This window comes from Mytilus galloprovincialis, chromosome 1 (assembly GCF_965363235.1).
Source record: "Mytilus galloprovincialis chromosome 1, xbMytGall1.hap1.1, whole genome shotgun sequence".
Classification (NCBI taxonomy): domain Eukaryota; kingdom Metazoa; phylum Mollusca; class Bivalvia; order Mytilida; family Mytilidae; genus Mytilus; species Mytilus galloprovincialis.
In genome coordinates this window covers 128,179,530-128,198,630 of record NC_134838.1, presented here as the reverse complement: position 1 = coordinate 128,198,630, position 19,101 = coordinate 128,179,530, and the positions used below count along the sequence as shown (strand labels likewise).

Here is a 19,101-nt window from a genome sequence, read left to right as displayed (position 1 = left end):
CGCAGACATCTGTAATATTAGATTTCGAACCAAGCAAACAGATTGCGCTATACTGAGACTGTTTAGATAACTTATTTCTTGTTCTCAGCAGAAACATGCTTAATTTCTATCCTTTCATATTCTCTTTATATATTTAAGTTGATAAGTTTCGCGTTTGGATGCTTATTACATACATATATCAATATCGCCAAAATTATAACAGCCATCAATAATTTTTTAGTATGTGTCTCAACTTACTACCAAAATGTTGTCCCGGACTTCCATCTTTATTACATCCCAGCTCCTTTGTTCTAACAGGGGTGATCTGAGCCGGAGCACCCCAACCAGATCACCCCAGTTTTAGTTTCTTTGTTTTGCATGCTTTCCTTTGTTCTGTAACATTTTGACGGGAAAGTCAAATCCACTATAAAACTTATAATTATTTATATCTATCTATATTAACTATTAAAGTCTATCTATCAAAATTCACGCAGAAAAAAATCCAGTGTGTATACTGGGGTTCGAACTCAAGACCTTCAGCATATCAAGCCACGACACATAACACTACACCAGGACAACTGGATACGAACTACAGTAATTTAACATACTTAAAGGAAGCAAGATCTTTTTATAAGTGAGGCGAGTTGGCAGACCTTTATTCAGTGGGGTTTAAACCTTTTTCGTTAATAAGTGAGTTGTCAGACTGATTGTTCAATTTGATTTTACACTTTTCCAAAAGTAGGGCAAGTCGGCGATTTTTTTATAAAGTGGCGATACAGTGTGGGCCGATTTGTAAGTGGGGCGAGTTGACATTGTTTGATATCTACTCATCGTGTTTGGGGGTCATAAAGGGTATACATCATATAGTAATATATAAAGTATATTATAATGGTTGTGTAGCGTTCTAAACTAGATTTTATGAATTGTAAATGGTTTTTCGTCTAATCTAAAACAGCTTGGATGTAAAATAGTTATCCCACTCGGACTTTTGTTTGAACAGCGGTATACTACTGTTGCCTTTATTTGGTGTAACTATTAATGAAACCAGAATAGTCATCTGATCTGTAAATTTGTACATTTTTAAAGTAAAATGAGATTTTATGTCAATAAATACCATCATAAATTCTGAGTACATCCATCTGCGAAAGTCTGACAGGCGGAAAACCCCAAATAAAAATATAATCCAATGAGAAGAGGGATGACCAAGCAGTGCCTTTATATCATCCATTTAATTTCCTAACGTAAGCAAGAAGCCATGGGAAAAAACCAGGGGATGAAGGGGAGGTTGGGAGGGTCCTTTAATTTATGATGGTAAGTATTTATTTAATAAAATCTCATTTTACTTTAAAAATGTACAATTTTATGTCAATAAATACGTTACCATCATAAATTCTGAGTAAAATATAGAATCTAACCCAAAGCTGAATCCCCTGAACTAGAAGATGCAGGAGGAAAAACAACTCTTTGTGCGGAAACTAAAGGTCCTAAGGAGTACAAACTCTGAGCTTGAGTAGCTAAAGACTGCAGATAGTGAGAAATGAAAGAATTTTCAGTTCTCCAGAAACCTGCAGATAAGACTTCCTCTAACGAAGCATTATTACACAGGGCCCAGGAGGTATAAATAGCTCTAACATCACGGGTTTTAACATGCATACTATTCAGAAGTTCTTCATTAGAAAAACTGTAAGCTAATTGAATAGTTTTACAGATCCAAGTTGAAATGGTTTTAGCAGACAAATCTTGTTTTTTTTTTTTTTTTGTTAATAGGATTAAATAACCTGGAATTTGAGGAGGTGCGGAGACTGCGAGTTCTCTGAAGATATAAAAGTAAGACTCGGATAGGACAGAGTACTTTAGAACTTGAATCATCAGGAAGGGCTGGAATCACTATCGGTTCTGATCCTCTACCCGGAATTTGATTTTTGGCTAAAAATGCTTGATCCGTTAATAGGGTAACAGATGACTTATCCCTATTAAAACGAAGGCAGTATTCAGCAGTGGAAAAAGCATGAATTTCACTTCTTCTTTTACCAGAGGCCAAGGCAAGAAGGAAACAACACTTATACGATAAAACCTGATTTCAATCTTTTCAGCAGGTTCAAAAGGATGGGTTTTTAAAGCTGATAAAACAACACTCAAATTCCAAGACGGGATTAAAACTCTCTGTCTAGGGCGTTCAAGAGTGAAATTCTTAACTAAAAGAGAAATGAATTCATTTTTACCAAAATCTGGACCTCCAGACAGTTGAATCGTCCTAGAAATAGCTGATCTACAGCCTTTAATAGTAGAGGGAGATAATCCTTTCTCTCCAAAAAGGTGGATCAGAAAGTCTGCTAGTTGTTGTACAGAAATTTGGAAAGGATCAATTTCCTTCTCACTACACCAACTACTGAAGATAGTCCACTTGGCATCATAGACGATGTTAGTGGAATCTCTAACTGCTCTGGAGAGATGTCTGGCTGCGCATTCAGAAAAACCTCTCTCCTTGAAGCTATCCCTGAGAGAAGCCACGCGAACAGATGTAGCTTCTCTGGATTGGGATGAAGTATCTTGCCCTTGAACTGGGACAGAAGATTGTGTCGTACTGGTAGAACCAGTGGACAAGCACAAGACAGATGAAGAAGATCTGGAAACCAGGCTTGTTTGGGCCAAGCTGGAGCAATAAGAATGATCAATCCTTGCTCTGCTGAGATCATTCCGAAGAACTTGTGACAGAAATCTGAATGGTGGGAAGGCGTAAGCGAACATCCCGTCTCAAGGAACACTCATGCAGTCTACTGCGTAAGCTTTCGGATCTGGTACAGGAGACATGAACACTTGAACTTTGTAATTGAGGCTTGTTGCAAACAGATCTACATGAGGAGACCCCCACTGAAGTGTTATTGCCTGAAATACTGATTGGAGAAGTTCCCACTCTGTATTGACTGGGGTAAGTGTTCTGGACAGAGCATCTGCTAACACATTGAGTTTCCCTGGGACATGACGAATTACAATCTGTAGATGAAGGTGATTGCAAAGAAGGAGGATTTCTCTTGCTAAAAGATACAGCTCGTAACAATGAGTTCCCCCTTGGTTTCGCAAATAAGCCATCACAGTGATGTTGTCCGTTGCTAGAACCATAGATTTGTTCTGCAGTAGGGGCTGAAAATGAGACAGTGCAAGAAAAACTGCCTTCTTTTCTAGTATGTTGATTTGTTCCTTCAAAAGATCTGGAGTCCACACTTCTGACACTGAAAGACCTTCCAGATAAGCTCCCTAACCGAGGTTGGAGGCATCTGTAAACAGAGTCTGATTTGGAACTGGAGAGGACAGAAGTTGGCCTCTCAAAACGTTTGCTTGAGAAGTCCACCAAACCAAATGAGGAAACAATTCCTAATGAATGATTGGATCTGAAAATTCCCAATCCTGTGTAGCTGGGAGCCAATGTTGATGTAGATAAAATTGAAGAGGTCGAATGTGAAGGCGACCAAGTGGAACAACATCCGCTAGTGAATTCAAGAGACCTAGCAGTTGTGAAAACTGGCGAGCAATAACTGTTTTTTGAGATAGAAACAGATGAATTTTTTAACAAAGATTCTGAAACTTTTCATGAGGAGGTCGAACTATGCACTGATGAGTAAGGTAATGTTCGCCTAGGAAAATAAAGTCCTGAGACGGAATGAGGTCCGACTTTTTCCAAGAAATGTGAAACCCCAGAGAGAGCAGTAATCTGATGACTACATCGGTATTTTTTCGGGAGAAAGTTCCTTGATCAGTGAGTCGTCCAGGTCAGAATAAATCTGAATAGCCTGTGAATGAAGGTGAGCAATTGCTACCTGCATGAGTTTGGTAAAGGCTAGTGGTACAGTTGACAGACCAAAAGGGAGAGCCCTGAATTGTTAAACCCTTTTGTTCCAAACAAACCGAAGGAATTTGCGGTATGAATGGCAAACTGGAACATGAAAATAAGCGTCCGTCAGATCCAGGGATTTTGTCCACATACCTGGAAGAATATAAGCTCTTATTGAACGATTGGTCTCCATTTTGAAATTGGAAATAATCATGTAAGAATTGAGGATAGACAAATCGATGACCGTTCTCATTCCTCCGGTCTTCTTCGATAAGAGGAAGAGACGAGAATAGAAACCTGGATCTATTGAAGATACAGGGACTTCCTCCACTGCCCTCTTTGTCAAAAGAGTCTCTACTTCTGTTGACAGAAGAAGAAACTTCTGTGGATCTTGAGTATTGGACAGTGGGATAGAAACAGGAGAAAGATGTGGTTGTTCTTTGAATTGAAGAGCCAATCCCCCTCGAATTACTGACAGAACCCAACAATCTGAGGTAATACTTATCCATTTTTTTTAAAAATGAGTTAACCTCCCCCCTACTGGCAATTGAGAAAGAGGATTTTTGTAGTACATCTCTGGATTGGGTTCTGACAGTAACGTACGAGGGGGCAACTTCCTAGGAAGAGGGATTGGCCCTCTTGCCACCTCTCTTAAAACTGTTAGGTTTAGACCTAGAGATTGAAGATTTCTTAGGTTTATTACCTCCATTGTTAGTGATTTTCCTCCTCTTCTCTTGAGAATTATAAGATGAGCCTCCAGCGGAAGAATAACTACCTCGTTTAGAATTATTTTCAGAAAGAGATACATTTACCTTCACTGGGGCTGGAGTTTGATTGAGATGCTTCTGTACCTCATCAAGTGGTAACCCGAAAATCTTCTCATTCAATGGAGATTTGATTAAAGCATCCATAAGATTATCTGACACCTTTGCCTTATCCAAAATTTCAGATCTTTTGGATAAGGTGCAGTTGGCGATGGAACCCATAATCAACAATTGGGAGGCATCCAAAGCCTTGTCTACCTGTAATAGAAAAGGTTTGACCTCTGGTGGAAGAGAAGAGTCTTTAAGAACTGGAGCAACTGCTGATAAAAAGTGTTCAGTAGTGCCTTAAACATGAGATGCGTTTCTAAGAAGGTTCTCCGTTTTGGACCAAACAGACTGAGTAAGACGCAGTCCATCGGCGGGTTTAGAACCAATAGTAGATTAAAAAACCTTGTCACATTTGGGTACCAGTTTACCCAAGAGTCAAAAATGGTAGAGTCAAAAATGTCATAGTCTTTAGAGTGGAGTTGCTCAGTAAATGAGGCAAGCCCAAAACCACTAACTTTAGAAAATTGGGACTCATTAGCCGCAATCCCATCATTGATGATCTGCAGAGAGTTAGACATATGGTTAGATTGTGGAAAACTAGTATGAGATTTAGTATCGTCTACGGACAGACAACATGAAGCCTCTAAAGTAGAGGTTAGTTTCTTGGGTCTGGGCGGAGACTGAAATGGCACCTTGTTGACATCTCTCATGATTGTATAAACAGAATCTCTGAGATCCTTCAAAGTGGAAGGAGCATCTTCAGCCTCTGGTTCTTTACTGGAATAGGTAGAAGTCGGACCAATTACAGATGAAGAGATAGACACAGGAACAGAAGGTTGCGAAACATTCTGAGAGACCTGAACTGAATTATCATCTTCATCAGAAGTAAAACCTTCTTCTTGACTGCCTGGGGCAACTGAAAAGCGTTCTTCCTCATCACTGTCCTCCAGGTCACTTCCAATATCATGATCTGGACGGAGTGAAATCACTGGAGAATTTGACTTATTGGCAATGTTCCCTAGCGTACCCAGGCGGTTGGAGAAAGAAGTCAATTCAGAAGAAATAGACTGACGAAAATCGTCCAAAATACTCTTGAACCCATCTAAGGAGGGGCCAGAGTCAGCTACCTGATTAAACGGATGCCTAACAGAAGAGGTAGGCAGAGCAGCAGGTACAGATACACTACTACAACTACTAGACACTGCTAAAGGAGGAGCAGGAACTGACAGATTAGGTGTAGTACTCTGAGGAACAATAACTGGTGTTGGTCCACAATAACCTGAAACCTGGAAAGGGCTGACTAGGAACCTGACTAGGAAAAACCTGATTAGGAAAACCTTGACCAGGAAACCCTTGACCATGAAACCCCTGACCAGGAAAGCCTGAATATGGATAACCCTGAGACCAAGGAGGTCTAGACCACGACATGGCATTACTAGCCGAAGCGGGTAAAATGAAGCCACAATAGGACGCTGGTGCTCTAGACCCAGGTAAGTTTAAACCCATAGAGGTACCAGGGTAAGATGAAATGGTCCCTGTGGTGTCAACTGGCCTAGAAAAAGTGTGCGTAACAGTGGTAATGGTAGGGACACCTCCATGATAACCGACAAAACCTGCATTCAGGGTCTGTTGACCGGTCTTAGAAGTCATCGAAGTAAAAACGTCGATTAGTTGACTACTATTAGGAGGGGTACACTGCCCTACCGTTGTTGCGGTCACAGGAGAGGGTAACGAACCGTCTAAAAAAACTTCACTACCTGTTATGGCCTCGTAAGGACTGGGAGCATTAAACTCCGTAATTAAAGAAGTATGAAGTTAAACACCAATAAACAACAATATTATAACAAAAAAAATGTCAAATAACCAATGGTATGGGGATACCTACAAAATTCACTATTGAAAAAACAAAAAACTTAGTCTTCTCTGTAAGTTGTAACACGTGTGTCTCGATTCGCAGGCGGAAATAAAATGGATAATATAAAGGCATGGTTATACGGGCACTACTTGGTCATCCCTCTTCTCATTGGATAATATTTTTATTTGGGGTTTTCCGCCTGTCAGACTTGCGGAGATTGACGTACTCAGAATTTATGATGGTAACGTATTTATTGACATAAAATTACAGAGTGTGTCTTATTTTGACTTAGTGTGTACTCACATTGGGAGATATATACATAACACAACGGATATGCTCTAACTGTTGTAAATACAATCCCGCCCGCCGTCCCCTGATTGTGACCTATTTAATTAGTCTTATTATCGGATTTGATAAACATAAGCAACACGAAGGGTGACAAATGTGGAAAATGATATGTTTACCCTTCCGGAGCACCTGCCATCACTCTACTATTTGTTTGTGGGGTTCGTGTTTTTTAAGTTTTTATTTTTTGTTTTTAAATATTTGGCAATTGAATTAGAATTTACTGTAATGAACTCAACAAGAGATTGTATAACAAGAATACTTAAAGGTAAATTCAAGAGAGGAACGCCCATAAAAACTGAAAAAATCAAACTATATTTACCAACGAATCGTGTGAAAACAATGTGGTAGACATTGGAATATTTAAACTGTACAGTTATTTCTTAATTCACAAGTACAAGAAAATACCTTAAATTGTACAATTTTCATGCCACATTCAGTGCAACATTTGTAATTATTATACTTTATTTTGGGAAACAAATATATATTCTTGAATAAAATACATTGGTAGACACATTATTTATATATAAAACATACCATTTACTAACTAATTATATCACATAATATGAAAATAACAATTAAGTTATGCAAAGAACAACAACAAGTATAAAGTATGACAAACATCTTATTGTTACAGTGGTAAATGCAGTAAAACAATCACAATTACAATTTCATAAATCATCTTACAACAATATATTTGGATTCGTTCCACATTAGGTGTATTGTGGTATCACGACGTTTTCTATGTAATCATTGTACGTTTTAATGGAATAAAATCGTAGCTTTTTCAGACATCAAAAAGAAAACTTTTATATATACAAATAATTAAATAACCATTGCAACAGTATATGATGTCCGAACTGATTTTAAAAAAAAAGCATTCATAAATTTCACGTATATCAGTGAAAATAATAAAGGCATCTGTATTAGAGACACCCTGTATGCTAACATTGCCTATGTGGAATTCTAAAATTGTTTGTATATACATTGAACGACAAATATATGTGACGTATAAAATATTCTGACGTCAGACACGCGAATCAATGAATTTGTTTGTAGATAGATGTTTTTGTGTTCTGTTAAATTGTTCCTTTTAAAATTGTTACACGATGATGACTGCTGTACCCATATTTTGACTATTTTATTTATTATGTCTGTTTAGTTCACGCATCATTGTAAATATAACGGAATTTGATGAGACTGTCATCAAAGTTAGAGGGTTAGCGCTATAAAACCAGGTTAATCCACCATTTTCTACATTTGAAAATGCCTGTACCAAGTCAGGAATATGTCAGTTCTTGTCTATTCGTTTTTGATGTCTTTTCTTATTTGATTTTGCCATGTGATTATGGACTTTCCGATTAGATTTTCCTCTAAGTTCAGTATTTTTGTGATTTTACTTTTTATTGTACATTTATTTCAATAAGAAGCTATGGTAAGACTCATTAGTCATTTGTAAACGCATGTTTATTACTGCAAGTTATTATTTTTTCTTGTCGAAGTGTTGCCGTCTAATTTACGGTTTTAGCTTATAATCAGGATTTGTTTTCACTTAATCTATTTATGACTATTAAACAGCGGTACACTACTGTTGCCTCGAAAAATAAGAAAAATGGGTTTTGAAAATCTAGTAATTTTAACTTTTGAATTCAAAGGGCCAAAATGAGAGCCTCGTCATGCCTGCTTTTTAAAAATGAAAACACTATTAGATTGCATACATCAACTTCATTAGAACTCTATGTCTCTTCGCAATCTCCTTATTTTTATGGAAGCACTTAAAATCATTTTAATCATTCATTAAAATGTACATAATAATTAAAGACAATTGTATATTATACTTTCAGGAGTAGAGAGTTCAGAAGACGTTCTCCAAAAGTAATAGTCTCCAACGACATTCCTATGTTGATGATGAACATTCTTTATTTTATTTTTCTCAATACAGGTGAGATAGTATCAGATGAAAATAAGCTAATGAAACGAACTGGTATATCAAGACGATTAACGACTATATATGATAGAACAAGTCTCTTTTTCTGCCGAATGAGGAGGATTGGAAGACTAGTTTCTGAAAGACAATGAAATTTGTAAGATATTACAGGTTTCATATGATGTTGTTACCTGGTGAAAATCATTTGTTTCTTTGGTTTCTTTTGTGAAATCTATTTTGTAAGTTTAAAAATGTATGTTGATATTAAGAGTTAATGAAGGATGGTTAACATGTATGACAACTGTTTTAAGTACTCTGTCAGTAGAAAATCAATGTAATCAATCTAATGTTTTACCTTATTGTACAGGTCGTTTATTGATAATACACAAACCTTCTCATTGGTGAAACTTTTTTTTTTAATTTCGGTCAATGAATAAATAATTTTTCAAACAGTTTGATTACATATTATTCAAAAGATGCGAAGTTGTGGATGTAGTGTTGTAGGTTAAGCGTAGACAATTCGCTTTGATATTTTAAAGAATATGAGTTGGAACTGAGACACAGTATTATCCACCCCTTTCCTATGTTGCTTGGTTTTGGGTATTGAACATGAAAACACGAGAGTTGTGACACATGTGATATCATTTGCTATCCTTTGGTATACACAGATCAACTTATGATTAGTTATCAACATTGGTAAACTAGCTAATATGTGTGACATAGTAATATCCAGTTATATCCTTTGATTGGTACATGTAAAATTAAACTAGCGTAACATTTAAGGTAGATGTGTAACATGGTAATAGCATGTGCAATCTTGTGTTCATTAACAAGAATAAACGTGTGTAACACCGAGAGAAATGTAAACCATGTGTAATATAAATTTAGACAACACTAGTTAACCGCAGTTTAAATCTCATAGATAAATTAAGAGGAAAAGGCAAGGTAACATTAAACAAATTGATGAAACCAAAAGGAGCGAGACCTGGTGCGACAAAAAATAGCGTCTATTGCTATGCATTCATCACACACCATGCTAATCCAATCTTAGTCAAAATGTCACAATCGGGATTAGGACAGCATCGACAGATCAGGCGACCCTTATAGTATCATATGCGAATCACGTCGATAGTCAGATGAAACACATACATATTGTATCGATCAATCGATTTGTAATGTGATGATCATCGCAAAAACATATAATTTATTTCATCAGCCGTTCTTCCACCAAATTATGCTGCAGCATTTTTTTTAATTGATCACACGCCTGTTAATAAAGCACATTACACCTAGCATACCAACTGTTTGTTTGGAGTATCAATCTACAAAACATTTGTTATTGATAAAATAAAAAAAAAAGTCCAGTATTTTTACGAGTGCCTCCTCGGTGAATTTGCTTTTGGAATCGGTGCAGTTTTTCACAACGAAAGATTTTTTCACGATCTTTGTCAATAAATTTGTATCTACGATTCCCTTTTTTTTTTTATGGAAAAACCCTATATAATCTATCATTCATATCAGTATGGGGAAAGGTATTTTAAATTCTGATTGCAGATTTAGCAGCAGATCTTTAGATTTTTTTTTAAAATCATGTTATTGACACCACTGCTTAAAAAAATTGCATTACTATATTTCTAGACATTTTACAGAAGAAAAATGGTGGTATAAACTTAACACAGTTGTTTAGTCGCAAATCTTCACTAGGAGACCTGGCCATAACTCGTTTGTTATTTGTATATTGATTTTTGTGAAGTTTAGATAGTCAATATAAACGTTTTCATCGTCCTTTTTTATGATAATACAAAAAAAGGGAAAATAATTATATCTGTCAGATTTATAAAATCTCCTTTTCGTAAAAATGTAGGATTCCAAGTTTTCCATTAGACGTACTTCAAATAGAAACGGAAAGTGAGGTATAATCATAACTTGCCTTATCTATTGATTTGTAAATGGGACTTACATTTGAGTACGATGTGAGACATGGTAATATCCGTCCACATCCATTTCTTCTTTCATGGAACATAACTGCAAACATGTAACTAGTTGTGTTCCAAACTGAGTATTCATATAGTGAATGTATGAAGATGGCTCAATAGTCTTTACTTTTAGGAACATAAAAAGGTACATTTATATGTAAAATATCGTATGTTCTTTATATTGCATAAAAACAATTAAACAATTAAACAATTTCATTTAAAAATTTGTAAGGGTTCCGTTCCGCGGAACCCAGTGCCTCGCCTTCCTTTGCTTTGCAGTTGTCTATGTTTTCAGTCTAATAGGGGAATGCACATAATGAATTAAAAAATGTTCCTCTTGATATTATCTTTTGATTGTAAGAAGCTTCTGTTCAATTTTGGTAAAACTCCAAGATAGTGTCTATGTTTTCAGTCTAATAGGGGAATGCACATAATGAATTAAAAAATGTTCCTCTTGATATTATCTTTTGATTGTAAGAAGCTTCTGTTCAATTTTGGTAAAACTCCAAGATAGTGTCTATGTTTTCAGTCTAATAGGGGAATGCACATAATAAATTAAAAAATGTTCCTCTTGATATTATCTTTTGATTGTAAGAAGCTTCTGTTCAATTTTGGTAAAACTCCAAGATAGTTTATGAATCTAATAAATGTTTTAAAAACTTTAATTGCAAACTGTATATAATGTTAACTGGAAGAAAACCAAAATATAGGAAATTATTTTTTACGGAATTTTATTCTAGATACTAGCTTTCGATCATAAACAAGCTTCTGTCCAACTTTGGTACAAATCCAGTAAAGTTTAAGAAATACATGAACACTTTTAAAACTTTAACCATAGAGTGAATGTTAAGTTAACTGCAAGAATAAAAGTCCATTTATAAGTAAAATACGTATACACGTTTGGTAGAAATCCTGGATATCTAACCACAGAGTAAAGGCAATAACAATCAAAATCAAGGAGTAAACAAAGACTCACAAAACCAAGGGACATATACATCAACAGTTATATATAAGAAACAACACGAACTCCTCTAAAAACCGGGAGTGAAATCAGGTGCTCTGGAAGTGTAAGCATTTCCTTCACCATATACGGCACCCGTCGTGTTATTTCTGTGTTCAATTCTGTAATGATGGAAGGTTATTATGACTGAGGAAGAATATCAGATATGATTTCTGACACACTTTTGTCATAATGGCCAATCAGCTCATGATGGCGACCGTAAAATGTCTTGAGTGATGACCTTAAATTGATTGATGCATAGACCTGTCTTAGCAACTTTTGAGAAAGCAGTATTCCTCGTTCAACAAAATCAACGTACTTAGAGCTATCTCTAGAGTAACGTATCATTTGAGACACATATACTCCATAAGCTGGTGCCGCTGGGATGTTGCTACACAGAAATGGAAAGTTGACTATAGGAAAATTAAAATCATCGCGTTTGTCATAAACTGTGTCGGTAGTATCTTTAATTTCAAGTTCACTTGGATATATTAAATGTAAGCGATCACTGAATCTATTATTGTTAAGAGACAGTACATCATCAATATACCGAAAGGTGAAATTAAAAGACTGGGCTAATTTCTTTTCTCCTTTCTGTACAAGCCCTTGAATAAATTCTTCTTCATAGGAATACAAAAATAAATCTGCAAGTAGAGGAGCGCAGTTGGTACCCATTGGGATTCCAATAGTCTGTTGGAATACCAAACCTCCAAATTCAACAAATATGTTGTCAATTAAAAAGTCCAGCATGGCAGTGATATCATCCTTCGTGTATTTTTTCCTTAACTCTGTATGAATTTTCACAAAGTAAGCTGAATTCCTGCCTAAAACTAGATATTTAAAACGTCTAGAGCCCTTTTTGTTAAAGAAACATAAGCTGACCAGTTCCTTCAGTCGAGCTTGTAAATGTAATGTTAACTGGCAGAAAAAAAACAGTTATAAGTAAATAAAAATAAACATGATTATTTTCACAGAACACACTTCTAAATACTATCTTATGATCATAAACAAGCTTCTGTCCAAGTTTGGTAGAAACCCAGGATAGTTTGAGAAAGTTATTAAAATTTAGAAAACTTTGACCCAAGAATGATTATTAGTGGCCGCCGCCGCCGACGACGACGGAATGTAGGTTCGCTGTCTCGACAAAAATGCGGAAACCGCTAGCAATTTATTAGACGATTCGGTGCTTTGGGGCAATATTTTGCAAGTCAACCAAGAAGATCTTAGGAGATTTGTTGTTTATCAAATAATTCGTATTCCTAACGCTTATATATAAATAACCGATCGATCAGTACATTTTACGAATTATATTACTTTTGTAGTAGAAATTTAACTCAGTAAAACATATTCCTTTTCCGCTTGTTTGGAAAAAAGCTTTAAGTACATCAAATTTCGTAAATATATAGCTTGATATAGCTTCATGTATGCTCTGTTATTGTTAAAGTTTCTCTCACAAATAAACGAATTTAACAGCATTATTGTTTGATAACTGTTTCCCAAAAAAATATAGAAAATAGAAATACATATATGTCAAACATACCAATTTTCCTCTGTTTAGATTTCAATCTTGAAAGTCTTGCTATAGATATGTGTGGATTAAAGGGACTCACATCAAATTGAGGTACATCGTAGGTTTGACAACATGTTTCAAGGATATCTGAAACATGAAATTAAATATATCAGCCCAAACACAAAAAGAATTATTTTTCTCAGCACAGTTGATAGACATTCGGATACTGTTGTTACTATGTGTATTTTCAAATTTTACTATTATTCGCTTTGTTTCCTTTTAATTGACATATTCAGATGTAAAGTAAACAAAAAAGTGATATAAAAAAAATACAAAGGAAAATTCAAAACGGAAATTCATGTATTCTAAAAAATTTTCAAAATCGAAAGCACTAAGACATCAGACGAATAGAAAGCATCTGTTATATTTCTTACTTTGTACAGACAATTCCGTTTTGTAGAAAATGGTAAATCAAACCAGAATCTTTAGCCAGTTAAAACGTTTACTTATATATGCCAGTCGCCTAGAATTGTATTTCATTGACGACACTGTGTGAGCAAAACAAATACTCATGCCAGGTAAAAATGTCAAAAATTGAGATACAGCAGTCAACATAAACAGAAAGTTAATAGTTTGTTATCGAGAGAAAAAATATACTGACAGAACAAACCAACCCATTTATATTTGAATTACAGCATTATTTTTTTGTACGAAAAAAATGTATTTGGATAAACGTTAGAATTTCTTATTAAGTTCAATACAAGAATTTGTATTCTTTTTGTTAATTTAATTTTTATTAAAGTGTTGCATTTTATGCTGAGTTTTTCTACAAGTTAGTTTTAATGATTTGGACTGCACAATAAAACGAACTTCATAACAATATTTATTCAGTACATTTGAAAATCAAAGGAAAATAAACTCATCGTAGATACCAGGACTAACATTTGTATATACGCCAGACGCGCGTTTCGTCTACAAAAGACTTATAGAGATTTAAACAAATTGTGATTGTATAGTTTCAAATGACTAATGAAAAGCATATAAACGCCATACAATTGGTAGCGCTGGTTGTAGATAGACAGAACAAGTTTAACTGTGAGCTACTGCTCACTGATGATACCCCGCCGCAAGTGGACAATGTTAATAGTGTAAAAATATGTAAGTGTTCGGTAAACAGAAAGTTGTCGAGTGATGAATTTGAAAACGCATCACACGGTATAGCTGACTTATATAAACCCTGAATCCAAATTTCAGAAATCCTGGCATTGTAGTTCCTGAGAAAAATGCGACAAAAATATTCATGGGACGGACGGACGGACGGACGGACAGAGGTAAAACAGTATACCCCCCGCCCTTTTTCAAAGCGGGGGTATAATTAGAACACCATGTTAGATACCAAAATAAATACAATATACTAGATTACGTCTTACCAGAAAGTCTGGCCACTCTTGATAGACTTTCATCTTCCTGCACTTTGGCATACACTACTTTATTATCAAAATTCCCAATATCTTTAACATCCAAGATGAGATCTGCTCCGTTGTCTTTGCTGACATCTGTGGCAGCCTGGTCTAATGCTTGCATCATTCTACATGTATAGAGTTAACACAAAATTGCATGATAATTGCGAAGCGCAGTATATATATTCAAAAGATAAAAATACCTAACAGACAAATACCAGTTCACTATAAAACACTACAGGCAACTATGGATTTCAAAACAAAAATCGGTGTTTTTTCCATGAGAAAGCTCAATCTATGGTATCAACACAATGCAAGTATGGGGTAATACACAATTTTAGTATCAGTTTATACTTTAACAATTTCAGGGCATATAAATGTTGAAAATATGCCACACAGCCCTATGTTTTGACATTTGAATAAAACAGTTGTGCATATCAACTTTCTATTCTAGGATTAAAAATTTCATAAAATGGCATAGTACAATTAAAGTGTCACAGTTTTAGCCCCAAAGGAATTTCCTACGGGAAATTGCATCGTCTATATTTACAGAAATGCAACTTATATGTGAGAAAATGAAATTGAAATATACGAGTACCTTGGAATGTCGTCATTTTCGAGACAGGCAAGTCTTAGTGTGAGATGAAGTGTTTCAATTGGAACCATAGCATTCCTGAGGTTACCATAGGCTTGACACATATAGTTCTGAACCTCTTGAACACCACTCTTGATCTAAAAGAATAAAACCTAACAGACCACAGCAACTCAAATAACTTGTTGTTCTTTAATTATATTCTATGACAATCGGTTTAATACAGCGTATTTTTTCAGGTGTTATTCAGTGTTACATCTTATTTGAATGGCATGTGATGCATGGATGGCAAGATACGCTGAACTTTTATCAAATCCGGTCTCGCTACTTTTAAGGTTCATGCGATTCCATTAATTTTTGTTTATTAGCTTGATTTGTCTATTGTTAATATCGATTTACCAGATTTCAAAAAATTGGTTATCCCAAGTAACACCAAAAATTATTTGTAGATTTGTTATAAATTTGTTATAGTTTTGTTCATCATCTGTACTTATAAAGTCATAATAGCATACCTCCGGATCGGTAATTTGTATTGCAACAAAATGCGTTGGGTTTCCGCTGCTTGCCATATTTTTTCTAGCTTTTAAACACCTAAAAGGTTGAAAGGAAATTACCATAATAATCAAAATAACACTTTGTATATAAGTGAGCCAGAAGCGCTATTCTAGATTTACCTTCACCAGGAAAGATCTAACCAAAACATCAAAAGTCAAGAATGTACAGATATTTCATTTGAACTCGGTGGACAGTTGTCTCATTGACAATAATACATTATCTCCTTAATTCATTAGATTCTCACCATTATTGATACCAGTAAGTTTTTGGATGGTTAATACAAATGCCGTATCGATATGTCGCGAAATTGAAACGACATGTAAGGAACAAAATTGGAGATTAAAAAAGTAACTTCAGAACAATATCAAAATGAATTTCAATGGCTAAGTATAATTTTGAAAATACAAAAAGGTTATTTATACCATACCTTCTAATAGCCTGGTGTGTAATTATATCTGACGAACGTTGTCGTTTGGCTGGAACTCTTACTTTCTTTTCCTATCCGATAAAATTGAATGGTTTTTTGAAAGTTTTACAACGACATTTCCCGTTTCTATTTGCATGGTACTTCAGTTTTTCAAAACCACAGCGGTATGTGGACCAATATTTTTGTTTGTAATTTATGGCAAATAAATAATGGGTTTCAAATATGTCCCACTCGAATTTTAAGTAAATATTACATAATGCCAACAGCATTGTAACACCCTTGATTTTTCAGAAAACTTTAAACGTACAGTTATGTCTCGCCTTTATTTAAGGTTGATATTAAAGTCATAAGAAACCTCAAATTAAAATAAAATATGCATATGTTTTCAATATACAACTTATGTACATATACTTTTTTCTGAGGAAAATTCTTTAATTTGTCCACATTTACAAAAAGTCAACTTATTTATAATTGCTTCCTTCCAGGAAGCAATTCGCCGACATATTTTCCGTATGCATAGTGACCTGAGCGTAACCCTCCTCGTACAAATCCGGTGATTGCAATACGTATGGATCTGTCATTAAAATAAACAGGTATCTGAAGGAACATGTTAAACACGTGCTAAATACCCATGTTTTTTGTTATTTGTTTAATATAAGGTGACAATCGGTAAACTTCGGCTTCAAAACACGGCATTTAATGAGCAGCCATATTTTTTAAATCATAACAGACAGAGAGAAAAAAAATTGACGATTATACGATATATTTGCGTAAAAAATGAGAAAATCGTGCACAGAGGACCAAGTTTATGATATATACATGCATTGGTTCAAGAATTGGATAAACATTTTTTTCCACCACTCACTCGTTTCATATGACTTTAAAATGCATATGTTGTAAGCAAATAGCAATACTTAAACCATGACTGGGGTTGGACCAAATAAACTGCTTTGAGATGTGCCAAAGCTAACACAACTGCAGACCAAATATCTTTGACTTACCACTAATTGTTCCCAATAAACGGACCTAATCACAATTAATGTGTTATTGACGCCGACCTCGGCGGTACTTGTTTTATATATTTTTTAGTTCTGTCTAATATTAAAAAAAAAACTTCGTGTGATATTCCTTCGTCAAACGACGAAGATTCTATTTTATTACATAATCGATTTGGAGGATGGAAACAAATATGTTTCTTGATCAGTTCCGACGCTTTTGTCTTTTGGATTGAGTTACATACAAAAACTATGTCCAACCCACCATTTTTGCGTAAAATGTTCTGAACCAAGTCAGGAGTATGGCAGTTGTTATCTAATAGTGCGGTTCTGTCGTTTGTTTTTATTGCACTTCATTGTTCTGTTGTTTCGTTGTTTTCCTCTCATAGTTGTTGCGTTTCCCTCTAGATTCTAACCCGGATTTGTTTTCTCTCAATCGATTTATCACTTGTGTACAGCGATATACTACAGTTGTCTTCATGGGCACCTTAGAACACTCTAGTCGTTAGTTGTCTATTTTTTGTTTTTAATAGTGTTGTTTGTCTTTTTCGTAGTTTCTTTTGGTTTTTTTTCTGTAATGACATTGCCAGTTTCCTTTCGAACAACATTATGTACACTTACATAATTTTAAGAAAAACATAATTTGATTAGTTAATAAAAGAGAAAAGAAACCAGAGGGACATTCAAATATATTGATCGAAAATAAACTGACAACATAATGGCTAAAAAACAAAAAGACAAATAAAAGTACACAAGACACAACATAAATAACAAAAGACTACGCAACACGAACCCCTCTAAAACTGGGAGTGATCTCATGTGTTCCGGAAGGGTAAGCAGATACCCGTCGTGTTGCTTATGTTATTACAAATGCGGTAAATAGTCTAATTCTGTAGGTCACATTTGTGAAAAGGAAACGGGATTCTAGTAACGACATAAGGAACATTTCCGATATCATCTGTAAAACGGGTATTCCAAAACGGTCAGCCAGCTAGTGATGGCGTCCGTAAAATTTACGAAGGTATGATTTAAACTTCATTTTTTATCTCCTGGTTTAATAGCTTCCTTGTGAATAGCAATTCTCTATAAAGGAAATCATTATAGGAAATACAAGCCGAGGAATATAATATCAATTGGGAGATATATACTACGTATGCAGGCCCTGTTGGAATGTTGCTACATAAGGAAAATTCAAAATTGGGAAGCCGCTCTACCGTCGTACAGTGTTGTTTTGAATCGATTATCATGGTCAATTTCTAGATGTAAGTCAAAATAAGGCAGACTTAACTGTATCTGTTGTATCCGTTATCTCTAATTTGATGGGATATACGCGTTTAACATGGTCACCAAATTTTGAATAATTTAGTGAGAGAATATATAGCGGGAAGTAAAGTTGAAGAATATTACTTAATTCTTTTCGTCCGTCATAGGAAGATCATGTATGAAGACAGTCTCATACAGATAAAGGAACAATTCGGCAAGAAGAGGGGTGTTATTGGTTCCTATGGGAATGTCGATAGTATGTTGAAAAACACATCCTCCAAACATTACAATAAAATTGAGAAAGGAAATGGTGAATATGTCAAAGCGACAACCACCCGACCATAGAGCAAACAACAGCCGAAGGCAACCAATGGGTCTTCAATGTAGCGAGAATTCCCGCACCCGTAGGTGTCCTTCAGCTGGCCCCTAAAATATGCATAATAGTACAGTGATAATGGACGTCATACTAAACTCCGAATTATACACAAGAAACTAAAATTTAAAATCATACAAGACTAACAAAGGCCAGAGGCTCCTGACTTGGGACAGGCGCAAAATTGCGGCGGGGTTAAACAT

General features: G+C 35.2%; 1 protein-coding gene across 1 annotated transcript; it reads right to left on the bottom strand.

Annotated features, from left to right (window-relative positions):
* Positions 1-7,267: 7,267 nt before the first annotated feature.
* Positions 7,268-16,350, bottom strand: LOC143057088 (A-kinase anchor protein 7-like). Its single transcript, XM_076230354.1, has 7 exons — positions 16,268-16,350; positions 15,798-15,876; positions 15,292-15,425; positions 14,664-14,821; positions 13,264-13,380; positions 10,708-10,849; positions 7,268-8,885 (listed from the first exon to the last, which is right to left on the bottom strand). The coding sequence occupies exons 2-7, from the start codon at positions 15,852-15,854 to the stop codon at positions 8,879-8,881; spliced, it is 615 nt and encodes a 204-aa protein (XP_076086469.1). The 5' UTR covers positions 15,855-15,876; positions 16,268-16,350; the 3' UTR covers positions 7,268-8,878.
* Positions 16,351-19,101: the final 2,751 nt, after the last annotated feature.